At 34.0% G+C, this 23,976-nt stretch overlaps 1 protein-coding gene and 2 long non-coding RNA genes across 3 annotated transcripts; 2 read left to right on the top strand and 1 right to left on the bottom strand.

Moving 5' to 3' along the window:
- On the top strand, positions 1,530 to 2,152 carry LOC109359127. Its single transcript, XR_002109033.1, has 2 exons — positions 1,530 to 1,970; positions 2,023 to 2,152. It is a non-coding gene; the product is annotated as an uncharacterized LOC109359127 (long non-coding RNA).
- LOC109359128 lies at positions 13,866 to 14,488 on the top strand. The gene is made up of 2 exons (XR_002109034.1): positions 13,866 to 14,306; positions 14,359 to 14,488. It is a non-coding gene; the product is annotated as an uncharacterized LOC109359128 (long non-coding RNA).
- LOC109359126 lies at positions 14,012 to 19,105 on the bottom strand. The gene is made up of 5 exons (XM_019603670.1): positions 18,258 to 19,105; positions 17,012 to 17,893; positions 16,459 to 16,914; positions 16,193 to 16,379; positions 14,012 to 15,376 (listed from the first exon to the last, which is right to left on the bottom strand). Exons 1-5 carry the CDS (start codon positions 18,843 to 18,845, stop codon positions 14,385 to 14,387), a joined length of 3,105 nt encoding a protein of 1,034 aa, XP_019459215.1. The 5' UTR covers positions 18,846 to 19,105; the 3' UTR covers positions 14,012 to 14,384.

Genomic DNA, 23,976 nt, shown 5'->3' with positions numbered 1-23,976 from the left:
CACCTATTCACCGTCTCTAGGTGAAGTTTAGAGCCCTTGCGTACCAACGTCATCCTCATATGCTGCCATGCCTACCAATCAAATGGTCATGGATGAGTTGTTCTCACTTCTAGGCTACATCACCATAATGATAGATGTCCTTCTTGATGCTCAAAATCAATTAGTGCAAGTTGAACTTAGAAGACTACATAATCGATTGGACTACGAAGTATGCAAAGTGAGAAAACTACAATTTGTCATAAAGATATTGGTTTATCATCATGAAAAATGGGGAGATTGTGAAGAAGATCTTGCACCTGACCTTGACACGATTTTGATGAAGACACCAAGATCACCAAAAAGAAGCAGGCGTTGAAGACATGGAAGACTACACTTCAAGATCAAGATTTTATAAGTCTTCTATTTAGGTACTTCTATCATAAATCCTTTTATATACTTAGTCACAATGCTCAAAGTGGAAAAACATTTTAAAAATAAATTGGAAACTTATAGTCAAAAAGAAATTTATTTTCAATATGCTAAGTAACGGGTTACTTGATATGAGTAACATGTTATTGGACCTGAGTAATAGGTTACTTGAACTGTGCGCCAATGAGTAATAGGTTATTGGGACTGAGTAAAATGTTACCCAAATTGAGTAATGACTTACCCAAAACAAATGACACTGAGTAACCAATTACTCTACGGAGTAAAAAATAACTAAATTGGATAAAATGTTTGGGTAATCGATTACTACTTGCTGTAATCGTTTACAGAGAGTTGTTGCACCAGATTTTCAAATTTAAACTAAACAACTTTCATCCAAAATGAATGGGTTTCATTTCAAATGTCTTATACCTTTCTAATGAAATGACAGATAGTCAATGGATGCCATCATTATTGACCTTCTTAGTTTTGATGAAGACAAAGAGTTAAATGGAAGCTTGAAGATGTGGACATCACAACAAACAACATGCTAATTAAAGACTCAAGCTCAACGTCGTAGACTTAGGATTATTTTATGATTCTATAAGTACTAAGATGTTTGCCTAGTTCGAGTCTAGGCTAGGTAAACCTTAGATGGAAGTCTCACAAGAGTCTAAAATGAAATTTATATAGGTTGAGGTATTATATATATATGATAAGTAGAATCATGCATTTGTATTAGGCATACATGGTTTTTGTGCATAAAATAATCATTTCAAAATCATGTGTTGCATGTTCTTTCATCATATAAAATGTTTGTCATACATTAGGGAAAACCATTTTCATATATCTTAGCCGATTAACATGATTGATAATCAATTATATCTTGTTGAAATCTGTTAATCGATTAAGGATTACAGTGGCTAACTTCCTTGGATTTCTGGCTTATTAATCGATTAAAGAGATTGATAATCGATTACGCTTTAACTGAAAAACTATTTTTCATAAGCACGTCAATCAACAAATAGGTATAGGTACAAGTAAAGATAATAGATATTCATTTTGTCCCATTGTTATCTGATTGTATTTAATACATATGAAAAAAAGGAATAGGTATAGTTTGCTATGCTTATTACGAACTTCTAGAATTGCATTTTTTAAGCCTTTGTAGTTCACACTAAAATTAGATATGAGAATACATTTTCCTTTCTGCTTAATTACAAGTAGAATTTGTCAGAGAAGCTTGCATAGCCCTACACAGTTTTTATTCTTTCTGTTATATGTAGTGTAGACTAATACTTGTAGCATAATTGCAGGTACCATATCCCAGCTACAAGCTACTCTTGAACTATATGCAACAACAAACTACACTAAACATCTTTCATTTTTTCCTCCTTCCTTTTTCTCCCAAAAATTTAAGTATACAAGTAGTGATAACAATGCCTAGTAATGAAAATAAAGCATTGCTTTCTTGAATCCGTATTTTCTTCATTTCACAAACTTCTATGCTTTTTCATATACAATCTGCTTCCTCCCCATAGTTCCATAAAGTTCTTATAAAATTTGTACCAACAATCCAATCCCAACATGTTAAATGCGAATTCTTGGATAGTGAAGTGATACAATATTCCTCTTTTTAGCTATCATCTCCTCTTTGCAAGTTGGAATGTCCTTTTCAAGAAATGATTTGCAGCTCTATCATTTCTATGGCACAAAACTCTCAATATTGTGTTAGGATCTGATCTATTCCACTTTCCTGTAGTAGGAGGCATTGGCAACTTCTGGCCACTACCCATCTTTCCTATCCCACTTGTTTCACAAGTAACAATGCTGAAATCTTCCACCAATTGTTCAGTACTTTGGCCCATCAATGCTATGACTCCTTCACCAACTGCAGCTTCTCTTTCCACCACATTTTCTGCTATCAACCCTTCACCACAAGTACAGAAAATCCGGTTCAAGCTCTCGAAATCCTCTTGGATCACCACATGATCAGCACACGAAGGCCGATTGTCCTTCATAAAATAAGAAACCCTTCAAAGTGAAGGATGGGGAAAAGGCATAAAGGATAGCATATATCGCTTGGGAAGACAATGATACATGATCCAACTCTATGCGTGAAAATGAAGATTAGACACACCTGCCCTTAATGGTATCCCATCACTCAGATGATGATGAGGTAAGTGAAACTAAACATTTAGAAAACACTTCATTTTATGAACTTCAAATTGCTTTCAATGAATTACATAGCGAATATGTCAAATTGTTTAAATTGTTCTCAAAACAGAAAAATGAGTTAGACATATTAAGAAATAAACCATCTTCTTCTTCTTCATGTTCAAATTGCATTACTCTTGAAAATAAGATTTCAACATTGAGTCTTGAACTCAATAGTCTAAACAAGAGTAGTAAATATTTAAATAACATGTTGAAAGTGCACAGATACTCCACTGACCGAAGAGGTCTAAGACGAAGGAGGTCTCTACAAAGGTAATCTTTCATAAATAAAGTATCCATACTACTAAGAGTCATAAATATAATATTAGGATACATAAGCATCAACCCATATGTACTTATTGCAAAAACTCCAGGCACAAACCAAATACTTGCTTGATTAGAAAACATGGTATGCTTTAGGTAATTTCAAATGGGTAGAGAAATGTGCTAATCATATAGGACCCAAATCAAATTGGGTGCCTAATATAACTTAACCTGTTTTGCATGAAATTTTGGGCACCGCTAGTGATTTATGGTATATGGACAACATTTGCTTAAAACACATGACGAGCAACAAAAGCAAGTTCTCCGTCCTTACTCCAAGGAATAAAGTCTATGTCATATATGATGACAATAACGAAGGAAAAATTCTTGGTGTTGGTCGAGTTGGAAAGCCACCTTCTACCATAGTATAAGGTGTTCTATATGTTAAGGAACTCAAGCTTAATTTGTTAAGGATCAATCAATTATGTGACAGGGGGTTCCACGTGGCTTTTTACCCCGACAAATGCATCATCAAGGATAAGGGAATTCAGTAAGATGATGTAAAGAGAGTTTGAGATGTCCATGATGGCAAAGTTGACTTACTTTCTTGGACTTAAAGTTAAACAACTCAAAGATGACACCTTTGTTAGTCAATCCAAATGTTGCAAAGGATATGGTGAAATATTTTGAGATGGCTGAATGCAAAACAGTTGTCACTCCAATGGGTTCAGGAATATACATCAATATTGATGAAGCTAGAAAATGCACAGATTTTCAAAGTATTAAGGTATAATTAGCTCCCATCTTTATCTCACTGCAAGTTGACCCAATATTATGTTTAGTATCTATCTTTGTGCATGTTATCAATTAAAACCTAAATAGTCACATCATGTTGTTGTTGAAAGAATAGTACAATATTTGAAAGGCACAACTGGTGTTGGATTTTTTATCCGAAAGGAAGTCTTTATGAGTTGGTGGGATATTTGGATTCAGATTTTGTTGGATGCAAAAATGAGAGGAAAAGTACTGTTGGGTAAACACAAAGTAAAACACACCTAGAGGAGGGGTGAATAGGTGTCGCAGTTCACTAAAGCTTATTTTCCGATTAATCGCGAATATCACAAACATAGTCTAGGATAGTCGATTGTCACATAGAGTAATCAATTATTTACGTAGTAATCGATTATTAACATACAGTAACCAAATTCTGATTCCTGAAATCTTGAACGACACAGTTTTTTGCAAATCAAGTTTTTACCAAAAACAATCTTTTCATATTCAAATTACTTTATGACAATATATCAAATGATAAATCAATAATTTGCAGATCAAGAGTTAATTAATCAACATAACGACTCAATAAAAAAATATGTAAAAAACGATTTTTAAAAAGATAAAGGATAGAAGAGTCCACCAAAGAATTTTATCCTAGTTCGTTTGCGGGTCCACTTGCAAACTATATCCAGGACTCCCCTTCTGATCTCGGGAGATTTTCTTCACTATGGAATCAAAGGTATTTTACAAACACACTTTCAATTACTCTACCAACGTTCCTTTCTAGGACCTAGAGTATCTCACGTCGAATTGACCTTTAACTCGTCTCTTTCAAATACTCAACACCTACTCACGGTATAGCCCCAGCTGCTGATCCCACCCAACCAAGATCTTCGTAAAGTGTGAAGATACAAAATCTAACCTCAGCTAGATTCTAACTCTAATTCTCAACACCCTTGAGAACATCAATTCACTTGGCTAAAGAAAAATAAATCTGAGTAATTTGCACCTTGTATGTGCTAATACAACACTAAACTCAGAACTAAAACTAAAGAAAGAAATCTCATAAGAATCCTAGATTCCAATGAAGATTAATGTAAGGTTTTGTGAATATGCACTCTATTAAAAAAGAATATGAAAATTCAATCACATTTCTCTCTTGAAATTCAAAGAAACACTAACTCTAACCAATAGAAGATTTCGCTCCGAGAATTCTTAGAAAATATGAAAATTTGAAAGCTAACATTCTGAACCAATGAGAAGAAAAATGATTTTTATACAAAATAATTTTTTGTTTGATCTAATCGATTATCTAAACTAGTAGTTGATTATCGACTAGCTAAAAACAAGATATCTGATGGAAATAATCGATTACTACTTTTGGTAATTGATTATTGATGGCAAGAGATTCAAAATCTTTAGCTACTAAAACTCTGAATAATCGATTATTGCAATACTTGACCAATTATCACATTTCATGGCTAGATAATTGATTATCATTTCATGTTTAATGATTAACAGAGTTGAAAACTATTTTCTTTGATGTGAAATGAACCTCCTACATGATATACGTATATATAATGCATGATTTCAAAATAAGTACTATTTTATGCAATAAAATCATGTATGGTCAATGCAAAGCATGAACACTATCTAATCATGTATGGATGAATGAAATGTCTCATTGTAAGTAAGTCATTTTAGGCCTTGTGAGACTTTCATCCTAGGTTCACCTAACCTAGACTCAATCAAAGCAATCATCTTAGGCTTCTATAAAACATAAAATTTATTCATAAATCTATGATGATTGTGAGTCTTGTCATGTTCCTTGTAAAGTTGTCTTCATCTTGAAGCTTTCATATAGTCCTTGTCTTCTTAAAGTCATTGTCTTTATCAAAACTAAGTGAGTCAATCACACTTGCAACCTTTGACTCCTATTGCAATGTCAACTACAAGGGCTACTTGTCATATTCTAGGAAATGCATCAGTCTCTTGGTCTTGTAAAAAACAAGCATGTGTTGCTCTAAGTATTGATGAAGCATAATACATAGTAGCAGGTAGTTGTTGTGCCCAAGTATGATGGCTTAAGTAACCATTATGAGATTATGGCTTGGAATTTGGATGCATTCCCTTAAAATGTGACAATACTAGTGCTACAAACATCACTAGGAATCTTGTGATACATTCCCGAACCAAGTATATTGCAAGATGTACTCTTAGAATTTGTTGATACACATGACCAAATGGCAGACATCTTTACAAAACCTTTGGCTAAAGAACCTTTTGTATAAAATTAGACAAGAATTAGGAATTCTTGTTGAAGCTAACTTGTCCTAAAATGTGTTCATATGTTTATACGTTTGCAACATTATGTGCATTGCATGCCTACTTGTGCTTTAACATGCTTAAAATTTCTTAAAATTTCATATTATGGGGTATGTAATTGATTACTATGAGTGAGTACATGATTACCAGGAATCAGATGCCTGAGGGATTCGGTAATAGAGGATAGTAACAAATTACTCTGAGGATTAACCGATTACTGGATAAGGTATTAAGCTAGAGTAATCGATTACTCTAGAGAGTAACCGATTACTGAAAGAGGATTTTCTGGATGCTGGGCATTTACATTGTAATTAAGCGATTACTCTGCTTGAGTAACCAATTATTATGTACATGTATTTAAGTGGTTTCTTCCATTTTCAGATAGTCCATCTTCATTCAACCTTCTCTTCATGGTCACCCCCATCCACTCTTAGAAATCCCATTTTTTTCTTTTTGCTTGAAGTTTATGGTCATTCTTATCACATTTTCGACTCTAAACACTTTCCAACCCTGATTTTCAAGTTTAGAGCATCAAATCAAAAAACCCCAAATTCTTAAAAACCTAAAATTTCAAAACCTCAAATTCATGGCTTCTTCATCAAGAACTAAGAAGCAATGTACCAATGTTTCTTAGAGAAAGCAACCAAGTTGTTTAGAGGTTAATCCGCCGGATTTGGTACGACTTCTTGCAACTGATGAGCAACGCTCTTGTTCATGGATCATTTTCTAGGGAGACCTGTATTTGCTCCTAAGTATGGTAAGTTATGCTCTTTTGAGTTTGATGATTTTCATTTCCCCACCTCCTTAAGCAAAAAAAATGTGTTTATGTGTTGCGAGAAAAATTATGCCTACTACCCTGAACTTGTGCATGTATTCTACTACAACCTGAACTTAAGGAGAAATAAGTTGTTCTCCTCAGTCAAAGGAAAAGACTTTGTCATGGACTTAAGGACTTTTATTTCAGTGTGTCATCATATACCGTGCATAGATGTTGTGGTTGGGTTTGGCATTCAATGTGAATGAGAGGCATATGATAGAAAATAATTCTACTACTCTATATGTAGATTTTTTAAAGGGGAAATAGAAGCTTGTAAGGAAAAGGCTTTAGGTGAAATTGTTAAGAGTAGAGATATTCTATTTGTTGGGAATCTCAACCTAGAGGATTGTTTGCTACATTACTTTCTAAGCTATGTTATAGTTCCAAAATTTTCAAATCCCACAAATCAGTGATATGGAATTACAACTTATGTATGCTCTTAAGTATAACATTTCGATATACTGGGTTGTGATGGTAATGCAACGAATATAGTCTTTTAGAGATACTCAGAGCCCCTTATCTTATGCTATAATCATCACTACCATACTAAAGCATTTTGTATTTCCACTGCTGGGAAGTCCAAGATTGAACTAGATGCAAGAGATAACAAGATTGATGTGGATGTGATCCACAAAATGGGATTCTTTATAGACCATAATGATCTACTTTACAAGCATCGAAGTGACTAATTGGTTGTTCCTATGGATAATCCTTTTGCTAACCCTCCTGGAACTTAACCCTCTCTACATTCAATGTCGAGCCATCTATAAATGTAAGCATGCATCACATGAGTAGATTCTATATGCAAGCATGCACCAAATGGACTTTGATGAAGAAAAATTTGTAGACAAAGTTGAAGACAAATGTTGAAGACAAGCTTGCAGATACAGACAAATCAACAAGTAACAAAGTCAAAGTCAAGGCTCAAGTTCACTCAAGCTCAATCATTTAAGAAGATCTAGATGCTAAGTATTTATATATTATCTTAGGTCTTTGTTTGACTGGGTAGAGTCTAGGCTAGGTGAACCTTAATGGAAGTCTCAAAACCTAAAATTGATCATAACTAAAATGAGACTTACATGCACACATTACTTGCACATGCATAAATAAATGATCATATGATTTTGATGTATTAAACAAAGTTTAAAATTATAAATCATTCAAAATCATGCATCATACTTTTACAAATCATGAAGGAGGTTCATATCACATTAAAGTATCATTTTCAGAAAACCCTGAATCGATTAAGGTTTAGCCAATTGATTAAGGTATGCAAAATTGGGAACCCGTTAATTGATTATGTTAAGGGTTAATTGATTAATGGCAGTTATAGTTTCAGAAATCTTGATTTTTAAAGAATCATTAATCGATTAAGTACAGTATTAATAGATTAAATATACCAAAAACGAAATTGTATATTAACCCAACTTTTCCCATTTTGCATTACTGAATTCATTAATCACATAATTCGAAAATCAGATTGTTCATACACTTTCATATCAAAAGATGGATTTTCCAAAGTGTTTTTTTTGAATAAAAAAAAGAGAAAATAGAAAAGTTCATGAATCTTCATAGAAGTTTTTCATGAATTGCATTGTCAAATCTTTTACAAAGAAAACTTGAATGTCACATTTCTATACTCTAAGTTTGTGAGACTTGTAGAGAGGTTGTTAGATTTTGGAAGAGTGTATATTCAACACATCTTAGGTGCAATTACTTATTTTGTATACATTTACACTTTGGTATCAACATTTCTCTTAGGTGTGTGGTATCATCAAGTATAATAGAAAAGGTTTGGGAAAACCCTAGTTAGAAGTGGCTAGGTGCCATTAGAAGCTAGTTTCACTATAGAAGAGTCTTGGTAGGAGAAGATAGAAGTGGTTGGGTCATCCATTAGATGTAGTGAGGAGCCATTAGACGTCGGTGAAGGAAAACCATTAGAAGCTTGAATCGCTTAACCACGCCGCTGGAATCAAGCATTTTGTACATTTTCCGGGGCGTGTGAGAAATTTTGACGATGGAGGGTAATCTTCTAGGCTTGGGTAGAATCCCACATTTGGCTTAGGTCCTTTTTATGCTTATGCTCTTCAAGGAGAAAGGTTGGCTAAATTTGTTAGCTAGAAACCTACCTAAATTCATTATGTCAACATGGCATGGATGGTAGAGCAAGGGTTCCAGTTCCCGCATGAATTGGAGGTACAAAGGGATATGAGATTTCTGGAGTTAAAAGAAAGCATTTACCCCTCTCTAGTTCGGGTGTTTTATGTGAAGTTTCAACATAAGGATGGTGGTTATCGCAGTTTCGTGCAAGGGATGTTGATTTTGTGGAATGATGAGTGGTTTATGACTGATCGAGGTTTGGCAAGTGATGGTGCCCCTTTTGGTGATTGTAACGACGAGAAATGAAATGTTTATGACTCCAAAGAGATGTATAAGTCGTTTCTAAGAGGACCTCATTACTTCGTCCAAGGTGAGCTTTCTAAAGCTAGATCTTTGACTGTGGAGAATAGGTTGTTACATTACTTGATTATATACATCTTGGTTCAACAGAACACTAATCACGCGCAACCAATAGTAAATGATTTGAAACTGATGTTTCCTATCAAGGAAGGTGTTCTGATTAGCTGGTCTGCTGATATTTTGAAGGTAATTTCGGGCATTGCCTCTTCTTCCTCGAGATTATTAGCTTATGGGATATTTATCTCATGTGTCATTGATCACGTTGGGATCGGTACATATGGTATGGAGATTATTGTTGTCAATCCCAAGGAGCATATGGTCAATGATAGTCTCATTCATAAGATGAGTATTTACAAATATGGTGGTGAATGGATGTATTATGAGGACCATAATACAACTGTTGATTTGGACTTATCGGATGAGGAAGAGGGTGGTAACCAAGGCGAGCAAAACCAAGAGCAACAACATGACGAGGCTTCTCATATGCCTCAAGCACCTTCATTTTGTTTGGCACACTTGGATACAATGGAACAACACCTGAATGAGCAGATTGAATCAAGATTGCAATCCATGGAAGATAGGCTCATAGCAAAGTTTATCAACAAGAAGAGGAAAACCAAAATCATTATGATCAGCTTAGAATTTTGCTTAGAACCTTCAGTGGCTTTTCACAAACAACTCCTAGTTAGTCTAGCTTAGGGCATCTTGTTTTGTCCTAGTTAGGTTTTGGTTTTAAGATTTTATGGTTTGTATGTTTTGGCCATTGTGTTGCAATATCAAAACTTGTTGAATTGTACTTTGAATTGTACTCATGTGACATGCTTAATTGTACTTTTGTATTTTCATTGAAATTGTGTACTTGATATCCTAGCTTTGTAATTGTTTGGTCAATGAATGAATGCTTATCTTTAAATTTGTTGCATTGATCTCACTGCCTTTAATTTTTATATCATGACTTGGATAATGTTGTACATTAAATTCTGCAATTAAAATGTAAATTGAACTAAATTATGTAATCACAACTATCTTAATCGATTAATAGCACACATAATCAATTATGACTAGCCCAAAAATGCAATTGTGTGTGAATTTCAAATATACTTAATCGATTAAGCTGTGAAATAATCAATTAATTTCAATAGAAAATGCATTTTTTTCCTCACTTTTGGCTAGAACTTTCATCTCCAACAATGTTTTTTATCATACCAAAAGGGGGAGAAAATTGTTGTTTATGTTTTGCAGGTTTGTTGAATTATAAAAGCTTACGCAAAATTAAAACTTACCCTATGCTTAAAGTGAGGGGAGCAATGTGCATCAACTTGAAACAAGGCATATAGGAAAACATAGTTGATTGTCATCAAGCAGATCCAACAATGGGTTGTCAGATCCAATAATAATTTGTCGATATATAATTAAAAGCATGCATCACATGAGCAGATTGTATATGTAAGCATGCATCATACAGATTTTGATGAAGACAAAGTTGTAGACAAAGGTTGAGGACAAGTTTAAGGACAAGCTTGAAGACATGGACAAGTCAGCAAACAACAAAGTCAAAGTCAAGGCTCAAGTTTACTCAAGCTGAAACAATCAAGAAGATCTATAGGCTAAGTGTTTTTATATCAGCATAGGTCTTAAGATGTTTGACTAGGTAGTGTCTAGGCTGGGTGAACCTTAATGGAAGTCTCACAACCTAAAATTGACCATAACTAAAATGATTCTTACATGTATACATACATCATTTACATGCACATGCAGAAATACATGCTCATATGATTTTGAAGCATTAAACAGTGTTTTAAATCATACATCGATCGAAATCATGCATCATACTTTTACAAATTATGAAGGAGGTTCATATCACATTAAAGTATCTTTTTCAGAAAACCCTTTATCATTAAGGTTTAGTTAATCAATTAAGCTATGAAAAATTGGGAGCCCATTAATCGATTAAGTTAAGGGTTAATCGATTAATGGTAGTTACAATTTCTGAAATCTTGATTATTAAAAATATCGTTAATTGATTAAGTAGAGTGTTGATCCATTAAATATACCAGAAAATAGAACTATATATTAACCCAAATTTTCTCATTTTTCATTGTTGAATTCATTAATATCATAATTCGAAAATCATATTGTTCATTCACTTTCACATCAAAAGATAGATTTTCCTAAGTGTTTTTTTTTTAAAAGAGAAAAAGGGAGAAAAGAGAAAACATCATGAATCTTTAGTGAAGTTTTTCAAGAATTGCATTGTCAAATATTATACAAAGAAATCTTACATCTCACATTTCTATAATCTGAGTTTGTGAGACTTGTAGAGAGGTTCTTAGATTCTAAAAAGGGTGTGTATTTAGCACATCTTAAGTGAAATTACTCATTTTGTATACATTTAGACTTTGGTATCAAAATTTCTCTTAGGTGTGTGGTATCACCAAGTATAACAGATAAGGTTTGGGGAAACCATGGTTAGAAGTGGCTAGGTGCTATTAGAAGCTAGGTTCACTATACAAGAGTCTTGGTAGGAGAAATTTGAACTGGTTGGGCTGACCATTACAAGTGGTGAGGAGCCATTAGAAGTGGGTGAAGGAAAACCATTAGAAGCTTGAAATCCAATATTGTCTTTGTGGAAGTGCATTTGTAGAACATTTATTTCGATACTGAAGAAAATCTCCCAAGATCAGAAGAGGAGGCTTAGATGTGGTTATGAAACGAACAAAGATAAAAGCCATTGTCTCATTCTTCTTATCCCTTAACTCTTTATGTTTTCATATTGTTTGATTTAGTTTACTTTACATTCATATGAACTTGTGTTGATTGTGTATTCTGTTTTGTGCATTAATTGTATGCTATAATTTGTAAGAATGCATGCAAGTTTTTTGAATCTTGGTAATCTTTGTAATTAAAGAAAACTGTTTTTCAAGAAACATGAACATATTAATCGATCAAGTTCTTGAGTTAATCGATTATATTCAGAGGTAGTTAATCAATTAAAGTATTAGTTAGTCGAATAAACAGTGAGTAAAATTGTAGAATCTTTTTGTTAATCAAACAATGGTAATCATGTACCAAACCACCTATTCACCGTCTCTAGGTGAAGTTTAGAGCCCTTGCGTACCAACGTCATCCTCATATGCTGCCATGCCTACCAATCAAATGGTCATGGATGAGTTGTTCTCACTTCTAGGCTACATCACCATAATGATAGATGTCCTTCTTGATGCTCAAAATCAATTAGTGCAAGTTGAACTTAGAAGACTACATAATCGATTGGACTACGAAGTATGCAAAGTGAGAAAACTACAATTTGTCATAAAGATATTGGTTTATCATCATGAAAAATGGGGAGATTGTGAAGAAGATCTTGCACCTGACCTTGACACGATTTTGATGAAGACACCAAGATCACCAAAAAGAAGCAGGCGTTGAAGACATGGAAGACTACACTTCAAGATCAAGATTTTATAAGTCTTCTATTTAGGTACTTCTATCATAAATCCTTTTATATACTTAGTCACAATGCTCAAAGTGGAAAAACATTTTAAAAATAAATTGGAAACTTATAGTCAAAAAGAAATTTATTTTCAATATGCTAAGTAACGGGTTACTTGATATGAGTAACATGTTATTGGACCTGAGTAATAGGTTACTTGAACTGTGCGCCAATGAGTAATAGGTTATTGGGACTGAGTAAAATGTTACCCAAATTGAGTAATGACTTACCCAAAACAAATGACACTGAGTAACCAATTACTCTACGGAGTAAAAAATAACTAAATTGGATAAAATGTTTGGGTAATCGATTACTACTTGCTGTAATCGTTTACAGAGAGTTGTTGCACCAGATTTTCAAATTTAAACTAAACAACTTTCATCCAAAATGAATGGGTTTCATTTCAAATGTCTTATACCTTTCTAATGAAATGACAGATAGTCAATGGATGCCATCATTATTGACCTTCTTAGTTTTGATGAAGACAAAGAGTTAAATGGAAGCTTGAAGATGTGGACATCACAACAAACAACATGCTAATTAAAGACTCAAGCTCAACGTCGTAGACTTAGGATTATTTTATGATTCTATAAGTACTAAGATGTTTGCCTAGTTCGAGTCTAGGCTAGGTAAACCTTAGATGGAAGTCTCACAAGAGTCTAAAATGAAATTTATATAGGTTGAGGTATTATATATATATGATAAGTAGAATCATGCATTTGTATTAGGCATACATGGTTTTTGTGCATAAAATAATCATTTCAAAATCATGTGTTGCATGTTCTTTCATCATATAAAATGTTTGTCATACATTAGGGAAAACCATTTTCATATATCTTAGCCGATTAACATGATTGATAATCAATTATATCTTGTTGAAATCTGTTAATCGATTAAGGATTACAGTGGCTAACTTCCTTGGATTTCTGGCTTATTAATCGATTAAAGAGATTGATAATCGATTACGCTTTAACTGAAAAACTATTTTTCATAAGCACGTCAATCAACAAATAGGTATAGGTACAAGTAAAGATAATAGATATTCATTTTGTCCCATTGTTATCTGATTGTATTTAATACATATGAAAAAAAGGAATAGGTATAGTTTGCTATGCTTATTACGAACTTCTAGAATTGCATTTTTTAAGCCTTTGTAGTTCACACTAAAATTAGATATGAGAATACATTTTCCTTTCTGCTTAATTACAAGTAGAATTTGTCAGAGAAGCTTGCATAGCCCTACACAGTTTTTATTCTTTCTGTTATATGTAGTGTAGACTAATACTTGTAGCATAATTGCAGGTACCATATCCCAGCTACAAGCTACTCTTGAACTATATGCAACAACAAACTACACTAAACATCTTTCATTTTTTCCTCCTTCCTTTTTCTCCCAAAAATTTAAGTATACAAGTAGTGATAACAATGCCTAGTAATGAAAATAAAGCATTGCTTTCTTGAATCCGTATTTTCTTCATTTCACAAACTTCTATGCTTTTTCATATACAATCTGCTTCCTCCCCATAGTTCCATAAAGTTCTTATAAAATTTGTACCAACAATCCAATCCCAACATGTTAAATGCGAATTCTTGGATAGTGAAGTGATACAATATTCCTCTTTTTAGCTATCATCTCCTCTTTGCAAGTTGGAATGTCCTTTTCAAGAAATGATTTGCAGCTCTATCATTTCTATGGCACAAAACTCTCAATATTGTGTTAGGATCTGATCTATTCCACTTTCCTGTAGTAGGAGGCATTGGCAACTTCTGGCCACTACCCATCTTTCCTATCCCACTTGTTTCACAAGTAACAATGCTGAAATCTTCCACCAATTGTTCAGTACTTTGGCCCATCAATGCTATGACTCCTTCACCAACTGCAGCTTCTCTTTCCACCACATTTTCTGCTATCAACCCTTCACCACAAGTACAGAAAATCCGGTTCAAGCTCTCGAAATCCTCTTGGATCACCACATGATCAGACCTATTGAACACCCTTGAGCTTCCACCAGCTAGCAAAACCATAAGGAATGCATCAAAGGTAGCCTTCATGACTTCCTTTATTGCTAGTGGTTGAGCTCTATCTGCCAATATTGCAGTCATTAGTGTGATATTCTGCTTCAGGATTCTCAATGCCGGTCGAATCCTAGCATTTGCAACATCACCAACATAGAGAGTATCATAGAATGTTGAGTTCGAGTCGAGGAATATAAGACGGTATGCTGCAACTTCTGAGACATGTTGGCATGCTGCTGGAATGGATGAGTTCACTACTTCGAAGTATGAAAGACTACCGCTATTTTGATTCTTGCGGTTAGTTGCGAAGCGATGGCGATTTGAAGGAACTGTTACACCAGGTGATTGTATTTGAGTGAGTGTTTTTTCAAGGGATTGAATGTGAGAAAGGAGATAGTGTAAGGTGTTGAGACGAATATATAGTCGTTGGGTTCCACGGCTAGTTGATGGCCTAGGATGATGACCTTCATTTGTTCCATGTATGCGATTTAGATCTGTAAGGCTTGAACCACATGGAGCAGCTCTCTTCCAGAGCTTGCTGAACTTCGAATCCCGGTTGCATCTGGTTAGTGGTGGAAGTGAGGGAATATAGCTCTGCTTTGTACCTGAAATAGAATAGAGTTTCAACATTTTAATTATAAAATTATTATTTTAAAAATTGATTTAGACTACTTTTGTGATACTGATACTTTAATGAGTTATGTTTTGTGCATAAAACTATGAAGTGTTGCAAGAAGTTATGAAATCAGTTATTCCATGCTCTTGTTTTGTTAGGCACATTGGAGGTGGTAGCACATGAAGAAGACAACAGCATCGTCAGACTCAAAGGCAACAGAGGGGATAGTCCTCGAAGTTCAAATTGTTCAAATTGTGGACTGCATGATGCGTCCACAATATTGCGGTTGTCGTGACTGCCGGAACCGCATCATATTCCAATTACAGTGTGACACCGGATCACAATGACACGACCGTATCGGGGCGCAACGCAACTGCATTGGACTGCATCAGGCCGCATTAGACCACATCGAATTAAAAATATTTTTTTAATCACAAAATAATTCACACTGCAAACCACATCGCAACGGCAGCAATGATTGTAATTGCAACCGCAACTGCAATTTCAAACACTACTCTAGAGTAGTGATTTAAATTGCAGCAGCAATATTGCGATGCGGCCGTATCACACTGCAATTGCAATGTGATTCAGAATCACAATGATGCGGTCGTATCGGGCCGCAACGTAACCACATCGGACTGTATTTGGACCGCATCAAACTGCATCAAATTCAAAAATAGTTTTTTAATTACAAAATAATTCATACTGCAATGACCACAATCGCAATAACCACAACCGTTACCGCAATTTAAAACATTGCTCTAGAGTGAACAAGTTTAATTTTGTATGTATTCATAGTACTTACCACATGCTGCAACAAACATCATGTAGTCCTGGAAGAGACTTTCTAATCCATCAGCAAGATCTTGTACTAAGTCTTCAGTATTTCCTATTGGAATTTGAAAGAATTGTTCCACAGTTGTCTTGGCCAATTTCATCAGTTCTGCAGCTGATTGTGCATAGGGCTCTGACTTGGATTTTGGATTCCATGTCTACAGTAAAAGATAGAAATTAAATTAAAAACTATTCTAATCTTTGAAGAAAAAGGGGGTCATGAAAACCAAAACTTACTTCAGTTTCTTTTGCTCTTTGCAAGTACTCTTTCCCTTTGTACACTGATTCCTGTATCCATTGTCTCAGAAGTTTGAAAATGATTGAATCAACTTCATAAGGAACCATCTCTTTTACTACTGTTTTACCATTATCCTCACCATCACTAGTATAATCAACCACCATTTGGATCAAAACCTTTTCAACCTTTTCAGCCCTTTGCAATACATTAACTGTTTCAGAAGTTAGTGAGGTCAACTCATTTAAATATTGCCTCAGCAAATGCCCATAGCAGTTGTGCAACATCAATGCTGCAACTGCACCTGCTGTTGAGTTCCATTTGTTTAGGATTGGAGTAAAAGTTTCTTTTTCTTTCACTGCTAAATCCTCTGTCTCCTGAGCTAAATGCACCAGAATTTCACTTAATTCTCCCTTCATTTCCAATTCAGCAGACTTGGATTTTACTTCCTCAACTACCTAACACTCATGAAAAAGAAAAAATAATAGTTAACAAAATACTAGTATAGAACTAAAGAATGAAAAGAACTAAGGAGATGATAGATTAAACACAAACCTTATCAAATGCCTTTTTTATGGAAGATTGAATGTAATAATCAATCCGATCGCCGGACGAATCGACGATTGTTATATCTCCTTTCCCTCCCCCTTCCTCATCAGATATTGTAAGATCTTCACCTAAAATTTTTGACACAGCCAACATCACAGGGAGAAGATGTCCGATTTGTCCAACATTCCCTCTATTAAAATGATCATGGTAATTAAGTAATCTCTTCTCTGCCCAACCCTGCATTGAACTCAGCACTGATGCCAATATCTTCACATAGAAACTCTCTTTTTCTCTCTTAGCATCATTAGCAACCTCATTCAACATTGCATGTGAGGCACATAGAAGATCACTCTCTATCTGCCCAGTTACTATGTATTGCTGAAAAAGTACCCAAGTGAGGCACACATTGTGAATTGGCCTAGTGATACCCAAAATGGACCAAGTCTTCTTAATCAACTCAAGTAACTCATCAACTTCATCAAGGACTAATGTATCATCTCTAAAATCAAAAATGGCTTGAAGAAGAGTTGTGTAGAGATGAATGTTGAAAGGGTATCCATCAGCCCAATGACACACATCAGTAGGGGTGCCATTATTACTTCTCCATGATAAAGAAACCACAGAGTTGCAAAGGGTTCTCGTGGTATCTGAGTTTTTTCCAGTGTCTATAGGTTTGGACTCACCACTGTGGATTATGTCCCTAAGGCGCATAGAAAATGTGTTGTTCTTTTCTAGAGTTACAGAAGGGTATTGAAGGAGGCCTAGTTCAAGGATTTTGAGTTGTCTCTTTTGCCATAAATGGTACTCACGAGAATCACTGAATTCTGAGGGTTTCAAGTGCCGCAGAAGTTCTAAGGGAAGAATTATAGTTTCTACTCGCTTTCCCAACTGCATTGCCACCATTTTCATATAGTTAGAGTAATATATGTGCTTTAAATTTCATAGCTATACTTATAAGTTATAACATTTTATGTTTATATTATATATATACACATAAATAAAGAGGGTTATGGGGTGAAATAGGTAACTTTTAACCATTAAGTCACATACAATTAAAAGATAAAGGTAATCACATGAATTTTTTATTTGATTATCATTGACTAAATTCTACAGAAAGCATCATAATGAGATTTTGAATCATAGGGTGGTAGAATTAATTTCCAAATCATAAATTTGGAAATGATATCAAAAGGAAATTAACAAAATAGAATGACAGATATATTTGTATCTGCATGCATGCATGTTTACATACTTGGCCAACAAGGGTCCTCATAATGGTTTTCCTCAAGCGATTATCATTGTGCTCAGTCACCTTCATTTGTTGTCTCATGATCTCTGCAGAAGTCATAGGTCGCCGTGGTCTCGCCGGTGGCATGGTGTAATGCATAGGGCTACCTCCACCGGCCGGTGTTGTTCCTCCGCTGCCGCCAGACACCATTCTCCTCGACGGTGACCTTTTCAACATCTTCAACCCTAGAGCCCGTTTCACCCTACTAGTTGGCGACATCACCACATTACTCGGCTTCCCACCATCCCCACCATTCTCGTGGTTGTTCGGATTAAACGATAACGAGTGTCGTCCACTGAACCCTGGGGTTGACCGAGATGCAGTGAAGAAAATCTCGTATGCGGTTTCTCTCATGTCATCCAGGCTTAGGCCCTCGAGCTTTCCGAAAGGCAATACTATGTTATCGCTTTTATCGTCAAGCTCGAGAGGCCTATGCTGACCTTGGGCGTAATAGTGGTGGTGATGATGGTGATAATGAAGATGCTGGTCATTACGAGAGCATGTAGAAGAAATTGGGCCAGAATAGGATTCACGGCGGCTTTGCTGACCCATTAGGTTTAGAAAATGGGAGGTGGGTCAGAAACCGACGGTGAATGGTGTTGGCGACCACGGCTACAATGGAAACAACAACAATGACAACAACAATAGTTATCACGTCAAAAAAAATCAACGAGGAAGAGAATGATGCATTAGTCTTTAAGGAGGAGAGAACCGCGTGAATACTGAGGGAAATGTGTTCGTTTTTGTTAGTTAATGACAACGGGGTTTTGCATGGTGCATGAGAGAGAAAGAAATAAAGAATGAATGGGTGATTTTGGGTTTGCACACGTTGTCATGAGCGAAGAAAACGAGAAACAAAAGATGGTGTAATTGCCAAAATAGAACACTCTTGTATTTGAGTTCGTTTTTCTCGGAACAATGTATTCTTTCTTTCATTTTGTTACAGTTGCTATGAGAAGGTAAGCAAGTAACATATATCTCATCACAATGGCCTCTTTGCAACTCATTTCTGCTGTGTTGATTTTGTGTGTGGTCACCTATTTCTTGTTTAGGGATGTGATTTGTTTCACGGGTTAGTATCTCTATAAATAATATAAGGTAATATTTTTATCATCTAAATGTAATATGATGATACTTTTATTCATAAATATAAAAATAAAATCAATAATTTATCTTTTCATTATTTAAGAAGATTATACTCTTTTCCTGATGGCTTTTAGTCATTAGACATGTCATTACAATCAAACATAGCAAGATAATTATGAATAGTTAATCTTGCAATAAACAAGATGATAATCTATTCTTATATATTTTTAACTTTTTTCCTTTAAAACATCAGTATATCAGTTTTGGCAATTATGTTACATGAAACCATATTCTTATATTAGTCGTCAAGAAAAGAAAAACTATGAAAATTTTAAATATTTTATTAATTAATATGATTTATTATAGAACGTATCTATATGACGAAGTTGGCCGAATGAGAAAATGCATTGTTGTGACTTTGTACTCCTTGAAAATTTCATTGGTGTGTTAAAAAAGTCATACTTGTTATAAAAGGGTTTTACTAACCATGGCCCTAAGGGTAATGATTAAGGAGTCAAAACGCAAAGTACACATTCGTAAGTGGTATATTTAATAAATTAACAGTTGTCATTTTAAGTTTCTAAAATTGACTTTACATTTTAACTTCCTTAGATTACTTATTAGTTATTATTACCTTAAGGGCCATGAAAAGCAAAACCTATTATAAAATTATTGAATAATGTTTGATAAGTGACTTTGAATTTTGTATCTACATAATAGGATGTTTAAATAAGAATCAATGCAAAACAAAAACATAATTTCACTAAAAAATTGAAAATTCTCGAAATTGGACTTTTTTGTCTGGTTCGGACAAATTTCATGTTCATTTATGAAAAACAAATTGAACCACGCATATATTTTATATAGTGATCATAGAATTTATATGAAAAGGACATATGGCAAAAAAAATCAATGGTCATAATTTTATATTATTTTTGAATAAAAAATAAATAAAAAAATCTCAATCATATGTTTTTATAATGACCTCTTCATTATTAGACAGAAGTTCAACTCAATTTATATGATGGTTATACTCAAATTTATTGAGGGAAATCAATTGCAGACGAAACCACCGCATTAATTATAATTTATCCATCACAAACAAGTAGCATTGATTTCACTAAGGTAATATTAGGAAACTAAGTTTGTAGTATTTTATGTTTGTACCATCTTTATTTTAAATTTCACGGAAGATATCTTTTATCTAAAAAAATATATCATTTTATGTGATTTGTTAGAAAAACAATTAATTATTACACTTTTAACTTAAATATTAATTTTTCTAATCAATCACAGAAAATGACATAAAGAGATGTACATTTTTTTGGATAACAGATATGGTCCATCAAAAAGTTAATTTTACCTAACCATTCTAATTTAATAAGGGACCTAAGTAACTATAAGTTTCCAATTACCTTCCCCTGCAACCTCAAAATTATAAACTAAGAGTTCACAGCTATAAGTAAGTTTTTGCCCAGTACAATATAAGAGAATATATTTGAGAGTAGTGATATGAGCGACAACACACAAAAAAGTGTTTCCTTAGTTACCAACCACTTTTTTAGACAATTCAATTTGCATTTATTAATACCTAGTTTTGCTCATTGATCACATATCGATCAAAGTAAAGATGTGAGAGTAGTTTATTAAAGCTCTTCCTTATGTGATTAAATGATCTTTTCAAAAAATATAGTCCTTCTTTTGAGAACTTCTTTAAAGTCACTTATTCTTAATATTCCCTAATTAATATGTTCTTTTACATCATTTTATCATTTCCAACCAATTTATCCATCACTTTTATCAAACACATTAGCCCTTAACTAACTTTTTAGCCTTCGGCAAATCTTTTGGTTAGTTTTGTCTACAATTAGCCTCACACTCCTCTTTAAGGGTGGAAACAGGCCAGGCCAGACTTTGCCTTAAACAAGCTCAGCCTATATAGCACATAGGAGTCTGGGCCTGGCTTGTTAGCCTGTTTAAAAAAAATTCAAAGCCTAGGCCTGGCCTGTTTAAAAGTCTGGTCTGGCCTATTAGCCTGTTTAAAGGTCTATTATACTATATGCACATGAAATAGGTTATGATGTCTACATTTTAATGGGTTTATAACTATTATACTATATGCTCATGAAATAGGCTACCATGTCTACATTTTAATGAGCTTATAGACTTATTTTTAGTTAGCCCATCTAATTCTAATAATTAAATTATATTTTTATATACATTTTTATATTAATATTACACATATATAATAATATTGCTTATATTAAAATAGTATAATTTCAACATTCTTATATAATATAACTAAATAGGCCGGCCTGTTAGGCTTTATAGGCCTTTTAGGTGGCCTAAAGCCTGGCCTGTAAAGCTAAATAGGCTTTATAGAAAGTCTGAGTCTGACCTGTTCGTGATAAAAGCCTGACCTAACCTAGCCTGTTATAGGCTAGGTAATAGGCCCCTGATAGGCGGCCTGACCTGTTTCCACTCCTCTAGTCCTCTTGCTCCTAATAAACTACTACTCACTTATTTCTTCATCTTGATAAGCTCCCGTTAATCATCAACAGGATCCCTTCCCAATTCTATTTTCAAATTTTAATACTAAATACACCATGGGTAAATTACTCTATAAGCATGTGCTTTTCCAAGTGGTTATGAAAATGGGATCATAACAATTTGTTCAATCAAAAAATCACTGAATCAAACATGATAGTGTACATCATTTATATCGGTCTTGCAATAGAAGTTAATGTCAGTTAGTTTTTACTAACCGGGAAATTGGTTATTATTTTTAACTAAACGAGTTGTCGCAAACAAGTATATAAGATTATCGAATCCACAATGACTTACTTGATATTCTTTTAATTAGCAAATAATTAAAGTTGAGTTGAAAATGGTTTTTATTTAGTGAAAGTGTTAAAATTAAACAAATGTAAAAATAAACGATTTAAAAATATTAAGTTCAGAGATGAAGAACATGAGAATAGATTTCACTATTTGTCCTCTAGTATCCAATAATTACATTCATATATGATTATTCCTATAATTTCCCCACCAACAATTCTTATCTGTTTATCAATTCTTTGACTAAACACATCAAATGCCTAAATAAACTATTTCTCAATTTCTTGACAAATTAATCTTCTAATCATAATAATATGGGTGTTAGAATGGCTAGTTCAATTAATCCTATTCCTAGGCATCAATATGTTACTAGTTCATATATTCTAGATTTAGTTTAAACATAGAAATTTCTATTACTCATCTTTAAACCTGATATCGCATGCATTGGGTGATCAAACCAAAACAAGCATTAAGAATAAGAATAATCAAAGAATAACAATGAAATAATATTAAACAATTAAATAGTCATATTGGTCTTGACACATCGAGTTCAAATAATTACATCTAACCCCAGACAGAAGGATTTAACTACTCATTCCTATGGAAGAAGCTATAGCCATCTCGTTGGTTGATATTCTTCGTCTTTCCGAGCTTCCTAGAGTGGTTGTTGTCTCAATCCTAATATTTTCTCCTCTAAGTGGTGATTAGTGATGATCACTAATGATGAGTGATGTTTGAGCGATCCCTTCAACCCATAGCTACCCTGTATTTATACTGATTTTCCATATTTTTTCCTTATCTTCAAATATTGTGATTAGAATTAGGTGGTTGAACCATTATTTTTGCAGATCATGATCATAATTAGGTAGTTGAATCATTATTTTCAAAGATTCTAATTAGCATTAGGATTTCCTTTGACATCTTTTGCTCATTTTAGCCTCTACTCACCTGAAATATCATAAAAACACATGTCATATAATTTGGTGCAAATATTTGGTTCGATATATATTATGAATTACATTTATGTAGACTTTTAAGGTTAAAGATGCTTTATTATCCTTATTACTTAAGGTAAATTTCGCACTTAACAGTTTTCATTAAAATCGTATTAGTCAAACCGACCGATTTTTGTCGCGATCCAATTTTCGGTTGGAAGACCGGCTCTACGACTTGGGAGGAGGCGAACTCGATTTCTACCTCTCCCAATTGATTTGGAGTCGCCACTACGTTTTTTGCAGTTAAAACGTAGAAAACTCTATAGTAAGCCCAATTACGATAATATGGTCTTTAAGCTGAGATTCTGAGCTCGGGAGTCGATTACGGATCGGGGAAGGTATTAGCATCCTGTCCGCCCGTATTAAAACGGTACCCTCGCTAATAACATGGACTTTTGTACCCTTAACAATTATTTATTTAGAAATTAATTATCATAACAAAATATTTATTTTTTATGATTGAGCCTGACAATATTGACTTTGGTCCTACGTACCCCTATTAAGGGGATCAAGGCTTACGTAGTTCTAGTTCAAAAAATGTTTAACTACTTTGATTAGTTATTATTGGTTTGGAAAATACCGATAGGTTATAGAAGTATTAGTTTATTTAATTTGAAATTGTTTAAAATATGTATTGGTTTTGATTTAATGAGACTAATAGTTTAGGAACGGTGTTGGTCGTAGACCTTCTCCTCATTTCTATGGGAGTTAGAGACGACTCGAACCATAACCTCACTATAAAAATCCCATGAAATTTATTTGGT

The sequence above is a fragment of the Lupinus angustifolius genome, chromosome LG11 (genome assembly GCF_001865875.1).
Source record: "Lupinus angustifolius cultivar Tanjil chromosome LG11, LupAngTanjil_v1.0, whole genome shotgun sequence".
NCBI lineage: Eukaryota > Viridiplantae > Streptophyta > Magnoliopsida > Fabales > Fabaceae > Lupinus > Lupinus angustifolius.
Note: the sequence above shows the minus strand (reverse complement) of the source record. Positions and strands in the feature narration are given on the sequence as shown.